A 26719-nucleotide genomic window follows, 5' to 3' on the forward strand; every position below is an offset into this window, starting at 1 on the left:
TATGCTCCCTGCACTGAGGAAAAGGAAGCTCTTTTTTCTATTTATAAAATGATTAGTATCAGCTCCCACCAGGTACAGAACAATGTCAGGTTTACTGACCTCATCAGGAAAAAAAGGAGTATCAAGCTGGGTTTATGAGGCAAATGGTTTGCAAGTATGTGATGCTAGCACAGAAAGGGAGATACTAAAAAAAAAAGAAAAAAGAAATCGTAGAATATTTAAGAATGGTAAATGAGATAGATGACAGAGAGAGAGAGAGGAATGACAGAAACAGAGGCACACAAGGGGGAGCAGAGATCTGAAGAGATCTGGGAGTTGTTTCTGTGTGCCAATCAAATCACCATACCAGACATTTCACCAATTAAATGATGCAAAAAAGGAGTCCTACCCACATTTTTGAATGTTATGAAAGTTTGTGTGCTCTAAAAATAATTTCAGAACTAACTGGCTTTCTTCATAACATACCAAAATTATATACTGAAGCTGGTAAAGGAGCCCTGATGGTGCAGTGGCTAAAGCCCTCGCCCTAACCAAAAGGTCTGCACATGGAATCTAGGAACCTGGGGCGGGGGAAAACGTGGCAGTCTGCTTCCATTGAGATTTACAGCCTTGGAAACCCTGTGGGGCAGTTTTTCTGATTCCTATGTTGTTAGGTGCCCTCGAGTGCCCATTCATAGCAACCCTATGTCGTTCTGTTGTATATAGGTTTCCTGTGAGTCAGAACTCAATTGAGGGCACCTAAAAACAGCATAGGAGTCAGAAGAACTGCCCCATAGGGTTTTCAAGGCTGTAAATCTTTATGGAAGCTGACTGCCACGTTTTTCAATTTCCATTAAGATTTACAGCCTTGGAAACCCTATGGCGGCAGTTCCTCTGATTCCTGTAGGGTGGCTATGAGTCAGAATCAATTCAGTGGCCGTAGGTTTGGTTTTGGTTTTGGTTTGGCAATGCATTTGCTGTACTGGAGGGAAACATCCTCACAAATGTTTTCTCCTTAAGTTACAAACGGGAAGGATCCTAACTTGAAAACCATTCCAGAACTTACCTTTGATATTCTTCATTGTTTCCTCTGGAAAGTGTACCTCAGCAACATGAGTGAACTTGGGAGTTGAACAGACTCTTGCTAGTGGGTAAATCTTATTCCTAATCCCTTGCCTTTAGGAACCTGTGCTCACCAAAAATATATACAAGGCTTTCTGTATTTATGAGAAATGTCATCCTATTTAAAATTAGGAAATGTTTATGTGAACTCATGGTAACCAAAAGAAAGAAAACAATATTCAAAGGGCAAGGAGGAGTTAAGAAGCCTCTCTGGATCTCTAAACTTGGGTTTGAATTTTCTCCCGGCAAACAGATTTTTACATTACAGACCCTTTTCATTTGCTCCATTTGCAACAGGTATGCAGAAAACAACTGAATAAAAAGGTCCTTGGAGGCCCTGATTCAAAAGCCTCTAATGAATGTAAAACGTAATATACTTTGGCAAAATATTTTAACCGAAGCACCAAGAGGAATAGTGTCCTTGGAGAGAAAAAACTGCAAAAATAACAACAAATTCAGCCCAAATGTAGAAAAATAAGATTCTAAAAACAAATCAGAAACCCATTCATTATTTCTTTATATATAGTTTATACAATTCAGTATGACAACACCGTAAAAATTAAAAAAAATTTTTTAGTTTCTAAAATAACACACATAAAACATATTTAATATAGAAGTATTCAAAAGTAGACATGAAAAACTGAAAAAAATCCTATCATCAAGAAATAAATATTATTAATATTTGGGGATTTGTTCTTCCAAATATTGTCAGTATTTATGTACACAAATGTTTTACATATAATATTAAAACAAAACAAAAAAATATTTCAAGCCAACGTACAACTACCACGCCTGCCACCAAGGTTGGTTCATTCATGGGCCTAGTGCGTAGGAACCTGGGCAAGTGGCCAAAGACAAAACCTGCTTGAGTTTTCTGGGCCTGGGTGTTTGGAGGCTCCTTTACGGTAGACGTTCTCTGAGATACATTGATGTGGGAAACAGGGCTCTTTAGCTACTCGTAGGCTCATCCGCATGCTTCTTTCCTAAATTTCTTTTTTCCTGGTCCTCCAGCTGCTCTTACCGTGGCCCTCGAGTCTGTGTACAGCCTTACCGCCCTTGAACTCCCACAAGAAAGTGATTACTGTGTGTACAGCATGAAGTTTTGCCTACTTGGAATTCTACCTACTGCCTTTCTGTGCCACCCAGTGTGGGAATTTACCATGGTTGGTGGCCCATTTTTTAAAAATTATTTGGAGTTCACTTCAAAAACTGAAGAAAATGAAAAGAAGAATAAAATGATGCTATGAACAACTGGGAAACCCCGGCGGCATAGTGGTTAAGAGCTACAGCTGCTAACCAAAGGGTCGGCAGTTTGAATCCGCCAGGCGCTCCTTGGAAACTCTATGGGGCAGTTCTACTCTGTCCTACAGGGTCGCTATGAGTCGGAACCGACTTGATGGCACTGGGGTTGGTTTTGGTTTATGAACAACTGCAAGCAGATAACTCTGACAACTTGGAAAAATGGCGTATTTTCTTGAAAAACACTCCTTACCAAAAACAAAACATGAACGAATAGAAAACATTAATTATGTATGAAATAGTAAAGAATTTGAGCCTATAAATTGAAAAATCAGACAAAAAAATCAGAGTTTTAAGAAAACATTTTCAGTTGCCACCTTGAAAAACCTGTGACAGGATTAAGTGAAGTTAACTTTGGCTATAAGGACATCAGAGTACTACAAGAGGGATGCCATAGCAGGCAATACTGGTGCTCTGCCCTATCTCCTTGGGCCTTACCTTACATTTTCAGTGAACTCTAGCTGAATATTCAACTGCGAGAACATGCATCTCTCTGTCTGAATTTCCCTGGCTTTTAGAGCTCGTTCTACCCATACGCACAGCAGCTAGAACTATGATGGACTTAACACACTCCTAGGGTAGTAATCAAAAAATGACTGACAAGAGTCAACATGTAAATATCTCAGCAACTTTGCTCTTTGGATGGAATTATTCTAAAGTTCTAAGCTGTAGTTGTTCACAGTGGTGCCTCGTTTGATAACTGTGTGGTAATGAATTGCCTTACCTAATATAAGTTGGCCTTTTGTTCTTGGTTCCTGAGACAACCCTGGGGTTTCTCCTGGGTAATTGACGTGTCTTTATTTTGTAAAACCTCTGGACAACACTCGCAAATGAATGGAGACTACAGAGGCCCCACCCAGTCAGCTAACCTCAAGAAGGGAGGGGTATGATTTGACCAATTATGAATATTCAGTGATTTAATCAATCATGACTATGCAGTGAAGCCAATAAATGGCTTTCAACACTGATGTTAGGGGGCTTCCTGGATTGGAGAGAACAGTTGCTCTTGGGAGGGTGGCATGTCCCTGGGGACAATGGAAGCCTTGCACCAGGACATCTTCTTGAACTCGGTTCGTGCATCTTTTCATTTGTATCCTTTTTGGTTTTTAATAAACGGGTAACCATAAGTATAGGTAATTTCTGTAAATTCTGTGAGCCATTCTAGTGAATGAATGAACCCAAAGGCACAATGAGAGCCAGCAGGGGCTGGCATCAGCCTATTTGCTAGTCAGAAGGACTGGGTCCTTTTAACTTGTGAAGACCCAGCTTTGGGTGGCTGGGGGTCAAAGAAGGGCTGCATAAGCTGTTAATTTGAAGGACAGAGTATTCTAAACTGTGAGCTCCAATCCAGCTCTGGGTGGCTGGAAGCTGAAGGGAGTGTGCCACTTCGGTGTCTGGCATCAAAAATGGAGATATGGGAGGGTAAGGACTGGATCCATCTCTAGGTGGCAATTGGACCCATGCTGATCCTTACCACGTAATTAGCAATAAAAGTGGAATTTGCCCACCTTTCCCCTTTCTGAGTGCAATAATATACCTCTTACTATGATCTGGAAACCATGGTGGCGTAGTTAAGTGCTATGGCTGCTAACCAAAATGGCAGCAGTTTGAATCCACCAGGCACTCCTTGGAAACTCTATGGGACAATTGTACTCTCTCATATACAGCCGCTATGAGTCAGAATCGACTCGACAGCAAAGGGTTTTTTTTTTAATTTTTAAAATTATAATCCTACTTTCTTCTACCACTTTTCCAGCAACTCCCCCTAAAATGTTCCTTTCATTTCCTAAATAAACTATTTGCCTGTTAATCATTGTCTCAAAGCTTAGTATTATTGTTTCACCTTTGTATGTGACTTTTTGTTTTTCTCGAGCTGCTTTCAGGATTCTTTCTTTGCCTTTGGTTTTGGCGAGTATGATTCTGATATGCCTTGGTGACTTTCTTTTGGGGTCTATCCCATATAGGGTTCGTTGCGCTTCTTGGATGGTTAGCTTTGCATCTTTCACGATTTAGGGAAGTTTTCAGTTAGCAAATCTTCTATGATCATCTCTGTGTTTTCTCCCCTGTTCTGGAACTTCGATCACAAGCAAATTTTTTGCTCTTGATTGTATCCCACCTCATTCTCAGGTTTTTTTTCATTTTTTCTTTATTCTTTTCTCTGATTTTTCCTCAAAGTGGTATCCAAGGATTTTTCTTCGATTTCATACATCCTGTCTTCCATTATTTCAAATTTGCTCCTAATACCTCCTATTGCCTTGTCCATTACTGAACTCTTGTTGTTTATCTTTTGGATTTCTAATTGTTTTTTTACGATTTCTAATTATCCATTTTGACATTTGTTCCTGTATTATTTTCCTGAATTCTCCCATTGCTTTGTCTATATTTTCCCTGGTTTTGTCTGTATTTTCCATGATTTAGTCTATTTTTTCCCTTATGTTTGTATGTGCTTTCCTTCATCTCTCCTAATCTCTTGGAGAACCTTGAATATTAGACTTCTGAATTCCCTTTCAGGTAGTTTCAGCACCTTTTCTTCCACCTAAAGGTCATCTGGTGTTTTAGTTTGGTCTCTTACTGGAGCCATCCTGTTCTTTTTTTTTCTTAATAAATACGTTTTGATACTGTCTGCTATCTTAGGAACATTCAGGAATTATATTCTTTGATTATTGATTGTAGATTTGTTTGTTTTGTCCTGCTTTTTTGTGTTATTTGGTTATGTCTGGGCAGGTGGGCTGGGTGTGTTTTGTTGCTTGCTCCTCTGTAGGCCTGATATTTTTAAACACCTTGTTTAGGTGGGCAGGGCTAGGTGCTCGGCTATGGCACTGCAAGGCAGGTCTAGCAGGGGGGAGTGGTAGGGATGTGTTGTTAGTGGCACTAACTTGGGCCAGTGGGGTGTGGCCAGGTGTAGTGTGTGGTAGGATCTGGGGGCCCATGCCATTGCCACTCAGGGATGCACGGTGCAGGTAAGCAGGAGGGAAGGGATAGGATGTGATATGTAGAGCTAAGTGGGTATGATAAAGAAGAGAGAGAAATAGAAGCAAAAAAAAAAAAAGGGAAAAAGTGAATGAAACAATGCAGTATGATTTGGTGGATGGGGATGAGGTTGACCCAGTAAGGTTGTGTGCCAGTGGCTCTCTAGCCAAGCAGTGAGGCTCAGCCTATCAAGAAGGGGTGTGGGTGGCACACGGTAGAGAGGTGAGCAGGAGAAAGGAAAGGAAAGGAGGTAAAGAGAGAAAAAAGAGAGAGAAGAAACAAAAACAACAACAAAATAAATAAATATGGTGCTGAGGAAGTTGGCCGTAGGGGTGGGGCAGAATCAGATTGGTAGCAAGTTGGCATCTCTCTTGCTGGGCAGTGCAGCATGGCCCCTCAGGAAGGGGTGAAGGCAGCACAGGGCCTAGGTGGGAGGGAGAAGGAAAAGGGAGAAGAGGAAAGATAAAGAAAAATGAAGACTACGATGTTGAGGGAGCCAGCCAGTGATGGTGGCGCAGATCTGGGTAGGCCATGTGCCAGTGGCTCTGTAGCTGAGTGGTGCAGCATAGCCTTTTGAGAAGGGGTTGGGGCAGTGCACAGGGCTAGGTGGCTGGGAGAGGGGAAAGGAAGGAGGGGAGATAGAGAGAAGAAACAGAAACAATGAAAATGAACTAGAAAAAAAATATCGTGCTGAGGGAGCTGGCCAGTAGGGGCGCTCTACACTTGGGGAGGCTGTGTGCAGGTGGCTTTCTAGCTGAGCAATGTGGCACAGCTCACTGAGAAGGGACAGAGCTGGCACACAGGGCTAGGTAGGTGGTAGAAAGGAAAGGAAGGAAGGGATAGGGAGAGAGGAAACAAAAAAAAAGAAAGAAAAAATATAGTGCTGAAGGAGCTGACTAATGGGGGCCGCGCAGACCCAGGGAAGCTGTGTGCTGGTGGCTGTCTATAGGAGCAGTTTAGCATAACCTGTCAAATAGGGAGGAGGTTGACACATGGGGGCTAGACGAGTGGGAGAAAGGAAAGGAAGGGAGAGAGAGAGAGAGAAGAAACAAAACCAAACCAAAAAACAGAAAAATATGGCTCTGAGGGAGCTGGCTGGAGAGGGCGGCATGGACTTGAGGAGCGTGTGTGCCAGTGGCTCTCTAGCCAAGTAGTATGGCAGGGCCCTTTGAGAAGGGGTGGGGATGGTGCACAGGACTAGGTGGGCAGGAACAAGGAAACAAAGGAAGACAGTGAGAGAAGAGACAACAAAAATTAAGAAAATAATAACAACAAAAAAAAAATAGCACTGGAGGAACCAGTTGTTGGGGGCAGGGTGGGCCACAGAGGGCAGTGAGCTGCTGTTTCTCTGGCCGAGTGACCACGGCCTGTTAGAAAGCAGCTGAGGCAGTGTAGAGGGAAGCAGGGTGGGGGGCAGGAAAGCATGTATCCCTAGTTACCTGGTGCCTTGTCTTCTGTTGGGAGCTCTGTGAATTTGCCTTCCCATACTCCCTGTCCATGGTTCTAAGTAGCTGTGTTCCAAGATGGAGAATCTGTCCCATGTTAGCTGGTAGGGGACCTCCACTCTGTAGCTCTTCTTATTCTCTGTTCTCTGTCAGTTTCTTCTTCCATTTGTTGCTTGGTCCAGTTCTGTATCCCTTCATTTGATGCTTAGGGTTCCAGGGTTGATGTTTGTATCTATTTTACTTAGTTTTTCTGGTCTTTGCTGCAGAGGGGTGGCATGATGCTTCTGTCTATAGCACCATGTTAGCTCTGCCTCCAGCTAGGTTTTCCTTTGTTACCAGTTAAGCTAATGAGGTCATATAGTGCTGAAGGAGCTGACTGATGAGGGCTGTACAGACCCAAGGAAGCTGTGTGCTCGTGGCTGTCTAGCCGAGCAGTGCAGCATAACCTGTCAAATAGGGGCAAGGACAGCACACCAAGGCTACATGAGTGGGGGAAAGGAAAGGAAGGAAGGGCTGTATTCTAGTGCTAATCCCCCTAAGTGCTGTCTTATAAAAGGGAAGAATAGAAGTGGAGACAAAGATGCACAGGAGGAACACACCATGTGAGACTCCATCTGTCTACAAGCCAAGAAACACAATATATGATCAGGGAAAACAGAACGTGAGAAAGACAAGTAAGAATATTCCCCTAGAGCCAACAGACACAGAGTATAGCCCTGGCTATGCCCTCAATTTAGACTTCCAATGTCCAGAAACGTGAAACAATAAATTTATGTTCTTTAAAGCTACCCACTTTGTGTTATTTTTCTATGGCAGCCCAAGGAAATTAAGAAATTGGGTAATCCCAAGTTTACTGGTGTTTTCAGTCCGAACCATGCCAAAATGTTGATGTTAAGATACAAGGACACATGTTTCTTAATTAGTAATGATTTCTCAAATAGGGTATACTAAATGGTAATTGCCATGTCCAAAAGCCTGAGGACATCTTTGCTTAGTGACAATGTCTTCTGTCACAGGCTTCAGTCTCATAATTGTCAGTCGATGACACTTTTAGTTCAAAAGCCTCACTCGAACTAACTGATCTGAGTAGGAGGACCCCCTGTACAGTCTGTTGAATGGTTTCCTTAAGGGCCCCCCCTTTTTTTTTTTTTGCTGTTGTTAGGTGCCATTGAGTCAGATCTGAGTCTCAGTGACCTTATATACAGCAGAACAAAACACTGCCAGGTCCAGTGCCATCCTCACAATCTTTGTTATGCTTGAGCCCATTGTTGTAGCCACTGTGTCAATCCATCTTGTTGGAGGCCTTCTTTTTTGCTGACCCTCTACTTTACCAAGCATGGTGTCCTTCTCCAGTGACTGGTCCCTTCTGATAACAAGTCCAAAGTACGCGAGACGAAGTCTCACCATCCTTGCTTCTAATGAGCATTCTGGTTGTACTTCTTCCAAGACAGATTTATTCATTCTTGTGAGAGTCCATGGCATATTCAATATTCTTTGACAACACCGTAATTTAAAGGCATCAATTCTCCTTCGGTCTTCCTTATTCACTGTTCAGCTTTCACATGCATATGAAGTGACTGAAAACACCATGGGTTGGGTCAGGCACACCTTAGTCTTTAAAGTGACATATTTGCTTTTTAAAAACTTTAAAGAGGCCTTTTGCAGCAGATTTGCCCAATGCAATGCATCATTTGATTTCTTGACTGTTGCTTCCACGGACATAGTGAATCCAAGTAAAACGAAATCCTTTACAACCTCAATATTTTCTCTGTATGTCATTATGTTTTCTATTGGTCCAGTTGTAAGGGTTTTTGTTTTCTTTATGTTAAGGCGTAATCCATACTGAAAGCTGTAGCCTTTGATCTTCCTCAAGAAGTGCTCCAACTCTTCTTTGCTTTCAGCAGGAAAGGTTGTCATCTGCGTATTGCAGGTTGATAACGAGTCTTCCTCCAAACCTGATGCCCTGTTCTTCTTCATATAGTCCAGCTTCTCGAATTATTTGCTCAGCATGCAGATTGAATAGCATGGTGAAAGGATACAACCCTGATGAACACCTTTTCTGATTTTAAACCACAGTGTCTACATGTTCTGTTCTAACAACTGCCTCTTGGGCTATGTATGGGTTCTGCATGAGCGCAATCAGTTGTCCTAGAATTCCCATTATTTGTAGTGCTATCCACGATTTCTTATGATCCACACAGTCGTATGTCTTTGCATAGTCAATAGAATGCCTTTGCATAGTCACTAAAACACAGGTAAACATCTTTTTGGTATTCTCAGCTTTCAGCCAGGACTCATCTGACATCAGCAGTGATATCCCTCATTCCAAGTCCTCTTCTGAATCCAGCTCGAATTTCTGGCAGTTCCCTGTCACGGTACTGTTGCAACTGCTTTTGAATGATCTGCAGCACAATTTTACTTGTGTGCAATATTAATGATATTGTTCTGTAATTTCCGCATTCTGTTGGATCACCTTTCTTTGGAGCAGGTACAAACATGGATCTCTTCTAGTTGGTTGGCCAGGTAGATTTCTTTCAAATTTCTTGGCAAAGACGAGTGAGTGCTTCCTGTACTGCATACATTTGTTGAAACATCTCAATTGCTATTCCATCAATTCCTGGAGCCTTGTTTCTTGCCAATGACTTCAGTGCAGCTTGTACCTCTTCCTTCAGGACCATCAGTTCTTGATCATATTCTACCTCCTGAAATGGTTGAACATTGACCAATTCTTTTTGTTACAGTGACTTTGAGTATACCTTCCATCTTCTTTTGATTCTTCCTGCATTGTTTAGTATTTTCCCCACAGAATCCTTCAATATTGCAACTCGAGGCTTGATTTTTTTCTTCAGTTTTTTAGCTTGAAAAATGCCATGCATTTCCCTTTTGGCTTTCTATCTTCAGGTCTTTGTACATTTCTTTATAATACTTTACTTTGTCTTCTTGAGCCACCTTTGGAAATCTGTTCAGCTCTTTGACTTCATCATTTCTTCCTTTTGCTTCAGATACTCTGTGTTCAAGAGCAACTTTCAGAGTCTCTTCTGACATCCATTTTGTTCTCTTTTTTCTTTCCTGTCATTTAAAAGACTTTTTGTTTCTTCACGTATGATGCCCTTGATATCATTCCACAAATCATGTGGTCTTTGGTCATTAGTGTCCAATACGTAAAATCTATTTTTGAGATGGTCCCTAGCTTCAGGTGGGATACACTCAAAGTCATACTTTGACTCTCGTGGACTTGTTCTAATTTTCTTCAACTTTAACTTGAACTTGCATATGAGCAATTGTTCTGTTCTGAACCTGGCCCCTGGGCTCATTCTGACTGATGATATTGAGCTTTTCCATAGTCTCTTTCCATAAAAAAAATCCATAGATGTAGTTAATTTGATTCCTGTGTATTCCATCTGGCAAGGTCCACTTGTATAGTTGTCGTTTATGTTGGTAAAAAAAGGTATTTGCAATGAAGAAGTCTTTGGTCTTGTAAAATTGTATCATGCAATCTCTGGTGTCCTTCTATCACCAAGGCCATATTTTCCAACTACCAATCCTTCTTCTTTGTTTCTAGCTTTTGCATTCCAATTACCAATAATTATCAATGCATGTTGATTGCATGGTTAATCAATTTCAGACTGCAGAAATTGGTAAAAATCTTCAATTTCTTCATCTTTGGCTTTAGTGGTTGGTATGTAAATTTGAATAATAGTTGTATTAATTGGTCTTTCTTGTAGGCCTATGGAATTATCCTATCACTGAGTGTTATAGTTCAGGATAGGTCTTGAAATTTTCTTTTTGAAATGTTCTTCATTCCTTATTTTTTTTTTAAGCCAATCTTTAATCAATGTTATAATTTCATTCCCCTCCTGACCCACACTATTTTATAGTAACCAAATGCTTGGGCTGATAATGTCTGGTGGCTCCTAGTGGTGCACTCTTCACATTACATTGCCCTAGTGGTGGCATTTCCTCATTGGGAACATCCCTTACAATCAGGAGCAGTATTGTACATATGCAAAGCATTTATTCCCACATAATACATTCACCAGTACCTGCTACAACAGCATAAGTGTGTAGAATGTCAATTAAATATTTTGACTATCGGCCCATTGCTAGGTGGCTTTGCTACAATATCATTGTCTAAATGAAGATGGCCTGAAATGCTGAAAAATTAGCTTGTGGCCAGTGTTGACTGATCATATTGGAACTGCAAAATGATATGGCCAGTTGTGACTGATCACATTGGAACTGCAATATCGTAACATGAAATATTTTGAACAGATTTAAGACATCATCAGTAGTCCTTTGGGGAGTGAAAAGTCTTATGTAGTCAATCTGCCATGAATGGGCACTGACAATGCATCCTGTAATGTGGCTTCCTTCACCACAAGGCAAACAGGCCAATTTTTGGCAGAAGTGACAAGTCTGACATGCAACGGTGGCTTCTGTTTCAGAAACATTAAGTCCCTTCCTTTGTAAAAAGTAGCATTTTTCTCAAACCTCAGAGAGATTGACTGTTGTGAATCTTACCAAATTATTCCAAGGAACTTTACTTGGCAAGGAGGTCCTTGAATTTTATTGGGGTTTTTCAGCAGTCTCAGTTGGTGGAGGTATGGAAACGCCAGAGTCAGGGCCATGGAGATTGAGTGTTCTGATTTTCCAACCAATTGAACATGATTTATATAATGAAAACTTTGGACATCAGAACATAGAGGCACTCACAATAAATCTTGACTTACCCACTGATATCAAATTGTAAGTGAGTTTGTCTCATTATCATTTTTCTGTCTGTGGAAGTACCCTGAATAGGAGAATGTCTTCTGGCTCTTTGTGGGGAATCGTAGGATAAGCATGGAACATATCATTTTCATTACACATTTGGCAATGGAAGCTATGGTGAGAGTACACTGAATCATCTCAGGGCAACAACCAACAAGTCCACATTAGTCTTTTTTTTTTTCACTCTGAGTTTTGTCCAGACCCTATCAATGGAATCTTGGCTCTCTTTCTCTGTAACACATGCCAAAGATTTGAACACTTTCACATTATGATTCATAATGGTTGCCAGCAAATCATGGTATTTTCAGCTAAAAGCTTGGATTCAGAATGGGGCTTAGGAAGAGTATCCTGGGATTTGTGAGGTAGGTGGTCAGAGAAGTGGGGAGGGTTTCTTTTCATTGGCTTTTCACACTGGGGTCAGTGATGCCTCCTCCCCTATATGCCTCACAGTATTAGGAGAGCACAGGGCTTAGCAATTCTTTCTTCTCCCTTACATGCCTCCTTGGCTGTGCTCTGCAGTATCTTGTACTTTAGGCCACATTTATATCCAGCTTTTCCTTCCCCCATAGGACTAGATATGAACGTGACTTGAGTGCCTTGTCCAATAGAGCTATAAAAGTTTCAAGCAATTCTCTACAAAAAGTTTTGCAATATACCTGGCCATTTTTCAAAAACACCTTAGGTCAGGAAAGAAGACCCTGCATGAACACTAAACAGCCTTTCACCTAGCGATGCCAATAATACACTCAGTCTTCATCCCACTGCCCACTGCAGACTACAACCTTTCAATGACCTGGAACACTCATAATTCTCTATCATAGAGGATGGGACTCTGGACATCTGAAAGAATAGTGGTGAAGAGGAAATAAAATAATCTACTCTTGTTCTAGAATGGGATTAAAGAAAACAGGCTAAAAATCTCCACTCTTCCCCTGAAACTGAAATAATGGCTGTATTTTGCATGTAAATAGAAACACACATCTACAGTAATGTTTGAAAGGGACAAAATATATAAAATATACCACAAAATAAAAAACATACATGAGATCCTAAAAATGTTTATAAGAAGTGCAGTGTGTAATTAATCCTAATAGGCTTCAGTGAATATTTAATTCAAAGATCTCAAAATACAAAATTAAAACAGAAAGATATAACTAAAGCTACATTAAGGTAAATAATTTTTTCTAGTTTGTCTTTTTTATTATGTAAAAATATATACAACAAAACTTTTCCAATTTAACAATTTTGACATGTACCATTCAGTGACATTGATTACATTAGTCATGTTGTACAGCCATCACCACTTTCCTTTTACAAATTTTTCCATCACCATTAACAGGAACTCAATATTTCTTAAGCAATGAGTCTATTTCCCTCCCTCTAGCCCACCCCTAATAATAAACTATAGCCTGTATACACTTTCCTATTCTAGATATGTCATATAAGTAGGATCATACAATATTTATCATTTCGTGACTAACTTATTTCACTCAGTATAATGTTTTCAAGGTTCATCCATGTTGTAGCATGACCAAGGCCTTCATTTTCTGTTTACTGATCGTAATATTCATTTGTATGTATGGAAACCCTGGTGGCATAGTGGTTGAGAGGTATGGTTGCTAACCAAAAGGTTGGTAGTTCAAATCTACCAGGTACTCCTTGGAAACTCTACGGGGCAGTTCTACTCTGTCCTATAGGGTCGCTCTGAGTCCGAATCGACTCGATAGCAATGGGTTTGGTTTTTGGTACCACATTTTGTTTATCCATTCATCTGTTGATGGACATTTAAGCTGTTTCTACGTTTTGGCTATTGTGAAGAATGCTGCAATGAATATTGGTGTACAAGTATCTGTTTGTGTTCTTGCTTTCAAGAATTACTGGGTCAACTGAGACTAGAAGGACTTCGGTGGTCATGGCCCCCAGACCTTCTGTTGGCCCAGGACAGGAAACATTCCCAAAGCCAACTCTTCAGACAGGTATTGGACTGGACAATGGGTTGGAGAGGGATGATGGTGAGGAGTGAGCTTCTTGGATCAGGTGGACACTTAAGACTATGTTGGCATCTCCTGCCTGGAGAGGAGATGAGAGGGCAGAGGGGGTTAGAAGCTGGCAAAATGGACACGAAAAGAGAGAGTGGAGGGACAGAGTGGGCTGTCTCATTAATTGTGAGTATGTAGCAAGGTGTATATAAGTTTTTGTGTGAGACTGACTTGATTTGTAAATTTTCACTTAAAGCACAATAAAAAAAATTACTGGGTCATAAGGTAATTCTATGTTTAACTGTTGAGGAATCACCAACCTGTTTTCCACAGAAGCTGTATCATTTTGCAATCCTATCAGCAATGAATGAGAATTCCAATTTCTCGACATCATCACCAACACCCATTGTTTTCCTTCTTTTTTTCCTGCTCATAGCCATTCTAGTGGGGGTGAAATGGTATCTTATTGTGGCTTTGATTTACATTTCCCTAATGACTAATGACATGAGCATATTTTAATGTGGTTTTTGGCCATATGCATTTCTTCTTTGGTGAAAAGTCTATTCAAGTTCTTTGCCCATTTTTTGATTGGGTTGTTTGTCTTTTTTTTTTTTTTTTCTTGTTGTGGTTAAGTTGTAGGAGTTCTTCAAATATTCTGGATATTAAAACCTTATCAGATACACGGCTTCCAAAATTTTTCTCCCAATATGCAGGTTATCTCTTCACGTTGTTGATAAAGTCCTTTCATACACAAAGTTTTTAATATGGATGAAGTCTTTGTTTTATACTTTGTCTTTTATTGGTTGTGCATCTGGTGTCATATCTAAGAATCTAAAGAACCTATCGTTACTAGGTAAGATAAATAATTTTATCATTTGTACTTTAAAAGCACCAAAATACATTTTGAACACCTGGGGATAAAGTCTCGTAGAAAACAGCTGAGAAAAATGAATAATCATTTCTGGAATGTTCATCAAAATTGACCCAGAATTGTCCTATCCATAAAGGGAAATAGGAGGTTATGTTACTGAAGGTTGAAAGAAATGTATAATCCATTATTGATATTATTTGGGCTATTTTACTGAAACACATTTAATGGGATTCACTGATGGAGGTTATAAAAAAAATAGTTAAGTTTAATCCTGGACCATTGTTCCCAGCAAAGAAAACCCACTATTAGAAGGAAAGTCCTGTAGAATTTATGGATATTTGACAGTGAAACTCCAATGCCCCCACCCCCCCACCCACATTTCCCAATCGCTAGGGACAAAGAAAGCGGTGTTGATCAGGACAAAGAATTGCACCTTTAGGCAGGGTGTCTGATCGCGTAAAGGTAGAATCTAAAAGTTTTTTGGACATTGCTTTTAATAGATAATGCAGAAGGTAGGAGAAGCTTTTGAAAAAGCATTTAAAAATTATTACATTAACATAGTATGTAATATATCTCAAGTAATTCATTTTGTCTTGGACCTTTAAGTACAGAATATTATTCTAATATTTTATGTTACGACACAATTTAAACTTTATCTAAATAAATGTAGATTTTTCTTGAGTCAGTCCTTAAAATTACCTTGATGAAATGCATTTCTCTTGGGCATTATCAGGCTCTGAAATTAATACAAGTTTGGAGTCAGATAAAAGTAGATTTGAATCATGGAACCATTACTTATAAAATTACTTAATGTCGATAACCTCATTTTCTCTACCTATAAAACAGATTTTAAAATCACCTGTAAATATTGTTTTGAGGATTAGAAACAGTATATAAAATGATATGTACATAACAGTATGACTAAAAACAGTAGCTTTCTTAACAATTTCTTAAGAATTTAGAGTCTCTCCATTACACATATTTCTCCATGATCATATCACTTCTACCACCTCCCTTGAAAATGCAATATATTTCAATTTCACCTAGTTAATTTTTCCATCCAATATTCGTAACTCCAAGTTTTAGGTTTTTTCTTTTTTAAGTTCTTAGTTTAGCCTTTTTTGAAGTATATGCTATGTACAGAAAGGTGCACAAATTAGAAATCTACAGCTTGAAGAATTTTCAAGTGTTCTAGACACTTTAAGAATCCAAAATGGATTCTCTAGCTCTACAGAAACACTGAAAGTTCTGCCGGTTCCTTGGTCACCATGAATCCCTATGTCCAGGCAGGCACTTTCCTTGAACCTTTATTTTGGTTATCTATTACTTTTATTACTGCTTAGGAACCCTGGTGGTGCAGTGCTCAAGAGCTTACCTGCTAACCAAAAGGTCAGCAGTTTGAATCCACCAGTCACTCCTTGGAAATCCTTTGGGGCAGTTCTACTCTGTCCTATATGGCCACTATGAGTCAGAATTGACTCAATGGAAGCAGGGCTTTTTTTTTTTTTTTTTTTGTATTACTGTTTAAGAAATCACTTCTAACCTTTGTGATTTAAGACAATTTATTATCTCTCATGGTTCTGGAAGTTGACTGGAATCAGCTGGGTGGTTTTCACTCTGGTCTCTCATGTAGTTGCAACCAGATAGTAACTGCCTTTGGAATCATCTGAAGGCAAGGCTGGGTGGTTTATCCAAGAGTGCCTCTTAAATCATATGTTTGGACTGGATGGATGAGATAAATGAGGCTGGCCAGGCGTCTCTCCCTTCACACAAACTCTCCACAAGGTTATCTTGGGCATCCACATTGCTTGGCATTCTCAAGGTTTTCAAACTGCTCACGTGGCAGTTGGCTTCCTCCAGAGCATGTGTTCCAAAAGAGCAAAGTAGAAGCTACAAGGCTTCTTTTAACTTAAACTCTGAAGTCACAGTTCACTTCTACCACATTCTAGCAGTCAAAAGTAAGTCATAGGTCCAACGCAGTTAAAACGGAGAAGAAATAAACTCCATGTCTTGACGGGGAAGGTGACAAAGAATTTGCAACTGTCTTTAATCCACCACAGTCATGAATCTGAAAAGCTACCCAAGGCAAAAGCAACTACATATAATCAGCTCATCCTTCCACAGTTCTACCCTTCACAGAATCTTGGTCTCTCTGGTTCTCATTGTTTCAGCAGCAAATTGATACCCTTAAGCCAATAATTTCTTCTTGTATCTGGTTTTTCTCTTTATTCTTGGAACAATTACTCAGAAGAGGAAGTCTAACAGTTATCTTTAAGGACTATATTGTTACATTTTTCTTTATGTTGCTTAGTTTTTTTTGCCATATGATTTAATAAGTTCAAATTTGAAGAAGCAAGGAATATCGTTATCATGTTGGATAATCCATGTGGCATTTATTGTGAGGGCAGCATTATCTAGGCTGAGTTGAAGATGAAACCAGCTTTATATTTCATGTTGAAAAAGGAAGAGGCTTTGAAAGAGGTGGACCACAAGGAAAGGAAAGCATTTACATGGCTAGAATAGTTTTCACACACAAAACTAATGACTAATAGATATTTGGGGAGACAGCAGTGGGTTTTTGGGTTAAGAAAAGTTAAGGAGCCCTGGTGGCATAGTGGTTAAGAGCTCAGCTGCTAACTAAAAGGTCAGCAGTCCAAATCTGTCAGCCACTCCTTGGAAACTCTATGGGGGCAGTTCTATTATGCCCTATGGGGTCACTATGAGTCAGAACTGACTTGGTGGCACCTAAAAACAAGAAGTTAGAGGAGCCCTTGTGGTGCAGTGGTGAAGATCCCAGCTTGGTAACCAAAAAGTAGGCAGTTCAAATGTACCAGCTGCTCTTTGGAAACTCTACATGGCAGTTCTACTCTGTCCTACAGGGTTGAGTCAGGATTGACTCCATAGCAATATGTTTGGCTTTGTGGGTTGCACAATGGGTAAGCCCTTGGCTGCTGCCAAAGGTCAGAGGTTCAAACCGACCAGCAGATTTGTGGGTGTAAAGGCCTGGTGATCTGCTCCCATAAAGATTTCAGCATAGGAAATCCTCCACGGCAGTTCTGCTCTGTCCAGTAAGGTAACTGTGAGTCAGAATCGACTTGATGGCACACACCAAAAAGAGTTAGTTGAGTTGCATATTAGGAAGAGATAAAAAGTTTTGGCAATTTCAGGACAGTAGAAAAATGCTCATCTGCTTAACGTTTCTTGCCTCAGAGTTCTTTCTTAGACTTCATTCTCAACTCTCCTGAATTGTCTTCAAAAGTACCCAAAACTGTTATAGCACAAATTTCCATCTACATTCTGATGATTTATCTTTTATTTGAGTTCCCAATACGCAATTCTATTCCTTCTATGAGAGAAATGCAAATCTTTTGAGGATGTCATTGAAAGACTGCTTTACTTGTTTATTTCTCAAGGTATAAACGAAGGGGTTCAACAAAGGGGCAACAGATGTAGCGAGTAGAGAAACTGCCTTATTTATGGCCACTTCATCCTTTGCCGAAGGTTTGATATACATAAATATGCAGCTGCCATAGGAGATAGAAACGACAATCATGTGAGAAGAACAGGTGGAAAAAGCTTTCTTACGTTGCTGGGCAGAGGGCAATCTTAGAATCGTCTTAATGATGAATATGTAGGACAGAACCACACACACAAGGGTCATTATGAAGGTCACCACAGCACAGACTATAACAACCTGCTCTATGAACCATGTATCTGAACATGAGTTCTTCAGCAATGGAGAAGCATCACAGTAAAAATGGTCAATGACAGAGTCACAGAATTGCAGATGGAGGCTCAAATTAAGGAATGGAAGGATAATCAATAATCCAGATACCCAACAACAGAGGATGAGAATCCTGCAGACTCTGTTATTCATGATGGTCACGTAATGCAGCGGTTTGCAGATGGCCACATAGCGGTCATAGGACATGACGGCCAAGAGAAAAAATTCTGTAGCTGCAAAGAGGACAATAAAAAATATCTGGGTAAAGCATGCTTTGACAGTGATGCTTCTATCCCCAGATGATATAATGTGCAGGTATTGGGGGACACACGCAGTTGTGAATGTGATTTCTATAAAGGAGAAATTTTGAAGAAAAAAATACATAGCTGTTTTTAGATGAGAATCCACCAAGATGAGATAAATGATAGTCAGATTTCCAATTACACTTAACATATATGTGATAAACAGGTAGATGAAAACCAAAATCTGTAGTTGTGGGTCTTTTGTCAATCCCAGTACGGTGAATGTTGTTACTGCGGAGTGGTTTCTCATTGCCAACTTCACACTACTGCCCAATCTTCACATAAAAGTCACAGAAATTAAATCTGAGAAACAATATCAAAATATAACAGGATGAGATAGTTACAAATAAGTCCAAATTAATCCACTCACATGCATTTCCTTCTATTACTTGATCATTATTCTTTAATGAGGTGATGCCCTCAACTCCACTGAAATGTTCTACAGGGAAGTTGATAGGAAATTTTTTCTTGAAAATTACTGCTATCTAAGATTGTTTCGAATTTTCTAGGTTTTCCAATTCATAGCAATAGTTCCAAATCACTTTACATTTGAAGTCCATACTTTGCATGTGATTTCCCTCAGTGGAATAGGTGTTAGTCACTTGAGATATAATTTGATGGGTCATACTCTCTTTATTCTCCTAAAACTTTTGTACTCAAAAGTTGAATATCAACATTTCTTTGTTTCAAGCTATGCTATTAATAAAAACTTAAATATATTGAGGATTGTGATTATACTGTACAAGGACTCCAAATTCCTCATCTAGTGAACTAGGCAATTTTTAAAACTCAAGGTATATTTCTACCAGAAAACAGCCACTGACTTTCTCTGAGTTTTTTGGGTATTCTTTTATTTGCCATCTTGTTCACAGCACAGATGGTTAGATGCATATAATTTCAAAGAACTTTGAATAAAGTATAAATAGCTGAAGGATATCGTCACATACTTTGTTTTCACGCCTGTTATTATGGCAGGCAAGAACAACCTGCTATATGCAGATGACACAACCTGGCTTGCTAAAAGTGAAGAGGACTTGAGGCACTTACTGATGAAGATCAAAGGCTATAGACTTCAGTATGGATTCCATCTCGTGATATATATATGAGCAAACCCTCACAACTGGACCAATAAGCAACATCCTGACAGATAAAATATTGAAATTGTCAAGGATTTCATTTTACTTGGGTCGACAATCAATGCTCATGGAAGCAGCAGTCAAGAAATCAAATGACGTATTGCACTGGGCAAATCTGCTTCAAGACATTTCATTAGTGTTAAAAGGCGAAGATGTCATTTTGATGACTGAGGTGTGCCTAATCAAAGCCATGGAGTTTTTAATTGCCTGATTTGCATGTGAATGCTGGACAGTGAAAAAGGAAGACAGAAGAAGAATCAATGCGTTTGAATTATGGTGTTTTCGAAGAGTATTGAATATACCGTGGACTTCCAGAAAGAATGAACATATATGTCTTGGAGGAATACAGCCAGAATGCTCCTTAGATGTGAAGACGGTGAGATTTCGTCTTGCTCACTTTGGACATGTTATCAGGAGGAACCAGTCCGTGGAGAAGAACATCATGCTTTGTAAAGTAGAGGGTCAGCAAAAAAGAAAAAGACCCTCAATGAGATGAATTGACACAGTGACTGCAACAATGGGCTCAAACATACCTACTATTTAGAGGATGGCACAAGAACAGGCAACGTTTTGTTCTTTTGTATATAGGGTTGTTATGAGTGAGAATCAATTCTATGGCACCTAATAACATCAACATTATGACAGAAGTGTGATACATGTATTAGCATAACACAGGGATTGAGTTCATCGACCCTGGAGCCAGCTTGTTTGGGTTTAAAGCATACCTCTGTTAGCCACTAGCTGAGTGACCTCAGGCAACCATTTAACCTCTCTGTGCTCCTAGTTTCCTAATCTATAAAATGGGGTTAACAAGAATACTACATCATAGAGTTATATGAAGTTTAAATGAGATAAACAATAAGACATGCTTACAACAGTACTTACTGTATAATACACTATAGATATTTGACATCATTTTCCTGATTTTCTGAAGTCAATCTCTCCGATCATCTCAAGAAGGCACGTGACGCTTCAAGAAGCTCTTGCATAACCTCTCTCTTTCTTCTTCTGTCTGCCTCTGTTTCTCTCTCTCTCATCACTTTATTTCTTCCACTTTTGTAGATTAATTTCATCATCATACAAAGATGTCATGATATTTGGCTATCTTTAAATTAAAGAAAAAATCAACCTTCCCATCAGGAAGTGATACACTTCTATTGCATAGTTTTCACATAGTAGCATATGGTTTTCATATAATTTGACTTTTAGTAACTTGTTCATCTACATATTTAAAAATAAAATTGAATGAATAAATATGGGAGGGGAAACTAAAACGGATAGCAAATTAAAACAAATGAACCCAACTGTGTATCAGATTAATACCATAACCATACCTTGTTGTTGTCAAACTGATTCCGACTCATAGTGACCCTGTAGGACAGAGTAGAACTGCCCCGTAAGTTTCTAAGCAGTGGCTGGTGGATTCAAATGGCTGACCTTTCGGTTAGCAGCCGAGCTCTTAACCACTGTACCACCAGAGTTCCACCGTAACCATATTGAGGAAGAAAAGAAAGAATTAATCCAAGTAATATATGAATATGCTTATTTGATTATATAACCTCAGTCTTGGACTGGATGGAGGGTGGGAAGAATTGCAAACAAATTCCGAACCCATTTTTTTTTGTGTGTGTGTGGTGGTAGAAGCAAAGATGTCTTGGAACTATTTTAGGTCTATTATAGGATTGAGCAAATGAGTACATGTACTGATATTGTGGGATGTCAAAGTTTTCACTAAGTAAGAGATACAAATATATATTTGGAAGAAGGCAACATGGATTGGATTGGAATTAGAGGTATAAGTATAAACTAATAATTTCTAAAAATATGTGTGTGTATCTATGTGTTCTCGTGTGTGTGTCTATGTATGTACATTTGTTTGTATATGTATATCTGTATATCTGTATATTGTGTACAGATCATACACACATATATTTCCTCATTTTCCTAAAATGTTTAAGAAAAAACACCTCTGAAACAATGGGAAATCTAGAGCTGAAGTTTTCGTCTTTATTCTGGCATTAAAACAAACCAATATTCCTTAAAGAAAGGGCTGATTCCAGGCTGAGTAAGGGAGGTACATAGTGAGCTGAAGGCATCTTTTTACACCAGAATATAAAAAAGTACTCAAATGAAAAATGGAGGCATGTTACAGGATCCACAGCGGCCAGGCTGAACGGGCTTCAACTAACTAAATGTGGAACAATCTGAGCAAAAAAAATACTTCAGTACACTAAAGCACTATATAAGCTGCTGAAAAATACAATTTCATGAGTCTATACTGATGAGAAAACCCTGGTGGCATAGTGGTTAAGTGCTATGGCTGCTAACCAAAAGGTCGGCAGTTGGAATCCACCAGGTGCTCCTTGGAAACTCTAGGGGAGGTTCTACTCTGTCCTATAGGGTTGCTATGCATCGGAATTGACTTGACGGCAACGGGTTTGGTTTGATCTGATTTTTAAACTGATAAACAATCAGTAAAATTAAAAAAGAAAGAGAAGGGAGAGCTCTTATAGTAGAATGCCAAGGACCAACTGGTGGGTGGTGAAGGGAGGAATGGGTTGGAAATCAGCCTTTTGCAATCACAATAGTAACTACTACGTCAGGCAAGGACCATCAATACATGAAATGCAAAATCTAGGTAAAATTTTGTTGACCAGCTATTTTGTCAAAACTATTTTAGACCTGTTATAAGCAAACAAAATGTGCATGGTTTTAAGGTATCTTCTCATTGACTGCTTTTAATTCCAAGACAAAAATAGTAATCAGACAATGGAGGAATTTAAAATACTCTGACCTGGTGATCAAAATTAACTTCACCAATAAGAGGTAGATGGATACTGTGTGTCTCCAATTGTGGCACCCTGAAAGGACACAATGTCACCTATTTAGTATTCTAGTGAAGAATGTGTAAACTGAATCTAATCATGACAAAACATCAGACAAACATAAAATGAGGAAGTTCTCTTAAAAAAAAGGGGGGGGGGAGAGTTGGGGTAGGCTGCATTCTTCAAAAATGTCAGTCTCAAAAAAAAAAAAAAAGGGAAATCAGATAAGGATTTCATTTCCAGAATATATTATTACTAAAAAAAAGTCTACAATTTAACAACAAAAAGACAAACAACCCAATTAAAAAAAAAATAGGCAAAGGTCTTGATAAATATTTCAACAAAGTAGGTATACAAATGGCAAGCAAGCACATGAAGAGGTGCTCAATATCATTAAAAAAACCCAAAACTCTTTGCTGTCAATTCCAACTCATAGCAACTCTATAGTGCAGACTAGAGCTGCCATAGTTTCCAAGAACACCTGGTGGATTTGAACTGCTGACCTTTATTGGTTAGCAGCCGTGGCTCTTAACCACTATGCCACCAGGCTTTCTTCAATATCATTAGTCACTCCCAAAATACCCACTGTCGTCAAGTCAATTCCGACTCATAGCAACACTATAGGACAGTGTAGAACTGCTCCACACGATTTCCATGGCTGTAAATATTTACAGAAGCAGATTTCTACATCTCTTTCTCACAGAGCTGCTTGTATGTTGGAATGGCTGACCTTTTAGTTAGCAGCCAAGTGCTTTAACCGTTGCACCACCAGGGCTGCTCCATTAGTCACTAGGAAAATTCAAATCAAAAGCACAATGATTTACCTTTTCACCCCCACAAGGATGGCTATGATCAGGAAAACTGAAAACAACAAGCGTTGAAGAGAATTGGAGGAAAAGGAGCTCTCATGCATTGCTGGTGGAATTGTAAAATTATACAGCTGCTGTGAAAAACAGTCTGGTGGTTCCTTAAGAAAGTAAAACATAGAACTACCATACACAAAACCAAACCAAAACCCATTGCGTCAAGTTGATTCTGACTCATACCATGTGACCTAGCAATTCTACTCCTCGGTATATATCCTAAAGAATTGAAATCAGGAACGCAAACACGTATTCGTACACCAATGTTCCTGGAAGCACTGTTCACAATAGCCAAAAGGTAGAAACAACCTAAATATCCATCAACAAATGAATGCATAGACAAAATGTGGTATACATACAATTAAATATTATACAGCCATAAGGGAAATAAAGTCCTTGCTACATGATGAAAAATTATGAATAAACCTTAAAAACGTCATGCTGAGTGAAATAAGTCAGTCACAAAAGGCAAATAGTGTATGATTCCACCCTTATGAAATATCTAGAATAGGCAAATTTATAGGGAACAAAATTTATTTTTTAAAAAAGGAAAAGATAGACTGTGGAAATATTCCAAATTAGGAGGCTAAAGGGTCATAACAACTAAACGCAATACCTGTCCCCAGAGAGAATTCTATACTAGAGGGATAACACATTTCATTAGGAACATTACTGAACCAACTGACAAAATTGAAATTTATGCTAAATTAAGTAAAATAATCACATCAGTATTAAATTTACTAAAGTTGATAACTGTACTATGCTTATAATAAGCAAATACCTCTATTCCTAGGATATACACACTAAAATATATTGGGGTAAAAGGTCATAATGTATGCAATTTACCCTCAAACGGGTGGGAAAAAAATTTTATGAAGATGGATAGAAGGCAAATGATAAAGTCCTGCACCCGTTGCTGTTAAGTAGATTCCGACTCAGAGGACAGAGTAGAACCGTCCCCCACAGGGCTTCCAAGGAGTGGCTAGTGGATTTGAACAGTCAACATTTTGATTAGCAGCTGAGCACTTAACCACTCTGCCACCAGCGCTCCAAATGATAAAGTAGATGTTAAAAATAGATGAATCTTGGTATTTATGTGTTCTTGGCACTATCCTTATTTTTGCAAGTTTTCCAAATAAAAAGTTAAAATTAAAACATAAAACCTTCCACTGCCATTTATGACTATCACCTCATTTTTCCACTTCATTTAATAGAAAACTTTCTCCAGTATCACCTCCAGTCACTGTTTAATTCTTGCTTTCCATCCACTCTTCCTAGTTTAATCTGGCTTCCATCCCTCTACGCCATCAAAAATTATCAAAGTGACCAGTCTCCCCACTTTTATCACATCGAGTATACACAACTCAATATTCAGGTTTTCAAACTCTCAATTACACTTTATCCTCAAACATTTGCTATCACACTCTCAAGATTTTCTTCCTAACCCACTGGTTGCTCCTTTTCAGCACTTTTATACCCAATACTTACAAATTAATCATTGCCTCCATCCTGGAGCCTTTGGCTTCATATTTGTGTTCTCTCCTTATGTGATCTTGTCCAATCACATGATTTGAATAAAATCCAAATTTTAATGATGCTCATATATATATACATTTGCATGTATATATGCTGCATCCTTAGTATTCATTTGCATGTCAAATGCTTATTTCAAATATAGCATACACAAATAGAAATTCTTGAGCTGCCCACCAAGCTTCTCCTCCCTTCGATCTCAGAAAACAGCAATACCATCAGCCCAGTTGCTGAAATCAAAAACTTAAGGGACATGCTTAGTTCTGTCCTTTCCCTCATTCCAACACGCAGTACATCAGCAAATACTCTCTGTTCTGCGTTAAAATACATGCCTAATCCAACCACAGCTCACAACTAGACTAAAACTCCAACATCTCTCCTAACTCATCTCTCTGTTTCCCTTCCATATTCCACCTAAAACCATTTCCTTCATGGCAGCTGGAGGGACTTTTAAAAAATGTGAAACAGGTCGTGTCCCTTCCCTAATTTGAAATGCAAGAATAGTTTTCTAGCATGCATTAAACTATAGCTTACCAGTCACTTCCTATAATACTCACTTTCTGTCTCCACACCCTTGTTCCCTGGCTTACTCTCTGATCTTCAAAACAGCCCACTTGCTCTGTCTTTTGTACTGTTGCACATACTGAGTGCTCTGCCTGGTTTGCTCTTCTCCTATCTCTGCAGAGTCCTGGATCCTTCTTTTCGCTGTGGACGGACTCAACTTAATTATCACCTGCTCATTGGCCTGACCACTGAATTTGATGACATCCCATACCATTAACTCATTCATTTTATATCAGGGCGTTTTTACTTCCTTCCTAATAATCCTCACTGCCTGAAATTATTTGTCTTCCCCTCCTTTACTACCAACTAAAATAGAAATTCAACTTGGGCAAGGAAATTAAATAACTTATTCTCTCCTCTATACCCAGCACTGAGAAGTGTCTGGCAGATAGTTGGGGCATGATAAATATTTGCTGAATTAATGAATTTTAATCTTCCACAACTGGAATCCTTTAAACAGAATGTATTAAATATAAACAAAAGAATGACTCACGATAGTAAGATATTTTGGTTTGAGAACATTTTAGGGGGAAGGTAGGCAAAAGAGAACCTTATGGAATGGTTTATTTTGCTTTGTTTTCAGTGTCTCTTAAATTATATTTTTAATTGACCAACCATACCCATTCTAATGAAGAGGAAAAACGACCAAATGGTCACTGAATTTTCTTCCCTGCTTTATCTGCCAAGCACATAATTAACCTTTTCTCTCTTAATACAATTTTTTTCTACTCAATTTATTTGTCAGTGTGATAATAAGACCAAATTCCTAGTACACGGCCACTCTGAATCTGGGACAATAGCAAGATAATAGTTGTTTTTTCAATATCCTAATTAGTTACATGGGTCTATTCAACTCTTTACTATCTTCACTCAATGTTCTAGGCCTCCATTATTTAATACAACAGCCACCATTCACATATGGCTATTGAGCACTTGATATGTGACTAGTCCAAATTGAGATAGGTAGATAGATAAGACTGATGATAGATGCTTGATAGATAAATCTGAGACAGACAGAAAAAGGCAGAGAGGGAAACACACAGGGGGAGAAAAAGAGAGATTTGAAGAGGTCTGTGAATTGTTTCTATGTGTCAACCTAATCACTGTACCTGGGATCCTACCCATTGAACAATACATAAAATAAGTCCTGCTTATTTTTTTTATCTGATGTGAATGTTCATGTGCTCTATAGATAAATTCAGATATGACTATCTTAATAAAATATCAAAATCGTATTTTGAACCTAGTCATTCATTTGCTTCAACAGAAGGAAACATCATTACAAATGTCTTCTCCATGAGTTACAGTGGGAAAGGTCCTGACTTGAAAACCATCCC

General features: G+C 39.0%; 1 protein-coding gene across 1 annotated transcript; it reads right to left on the bottom strand.

Moving 5' to 3' along the window:
• Window positions 1-17781: 17781 nt before the first annotated feature.
• On the bottom strand, window positions 17782-18366 carry LOC126076427 (olfactory receptor 6C2-like). Its single transcript, XM_049884945.1, has one exon. It carries the CDS (start codon window positions 18364-18366, stop codon window positions 17782-17784), a length of 585 nt encoding a protein of 194 aa, XP_049740902.1.
• Window positions 18367-26719: the final 8353 nt, after the last annotated feature.

The sequence above is a fragment of the Elephas maximus genome, chromosome 4, assembly GCF_024166365.1.
Source record: "Elephas maximus indicus isolate mEleMax1 chromosome 4, mEleMax1 primary haplotype, whole genome shotgun sequence".
NCBI lineage: Eukaryota > Metazoa > Chordata > Mammalia > Proboscidea > Elephantidae > Elephas > Elephas maximus.

Coding starts and splice junctions, on each gene's coding strand:
- LOC126076427 (XM_049884945.1), bottom strand. CDS start 18,366: ATGTCCTATGACCGCTATGTGGCCATCTGCAAACCGCTGCATTACGTG.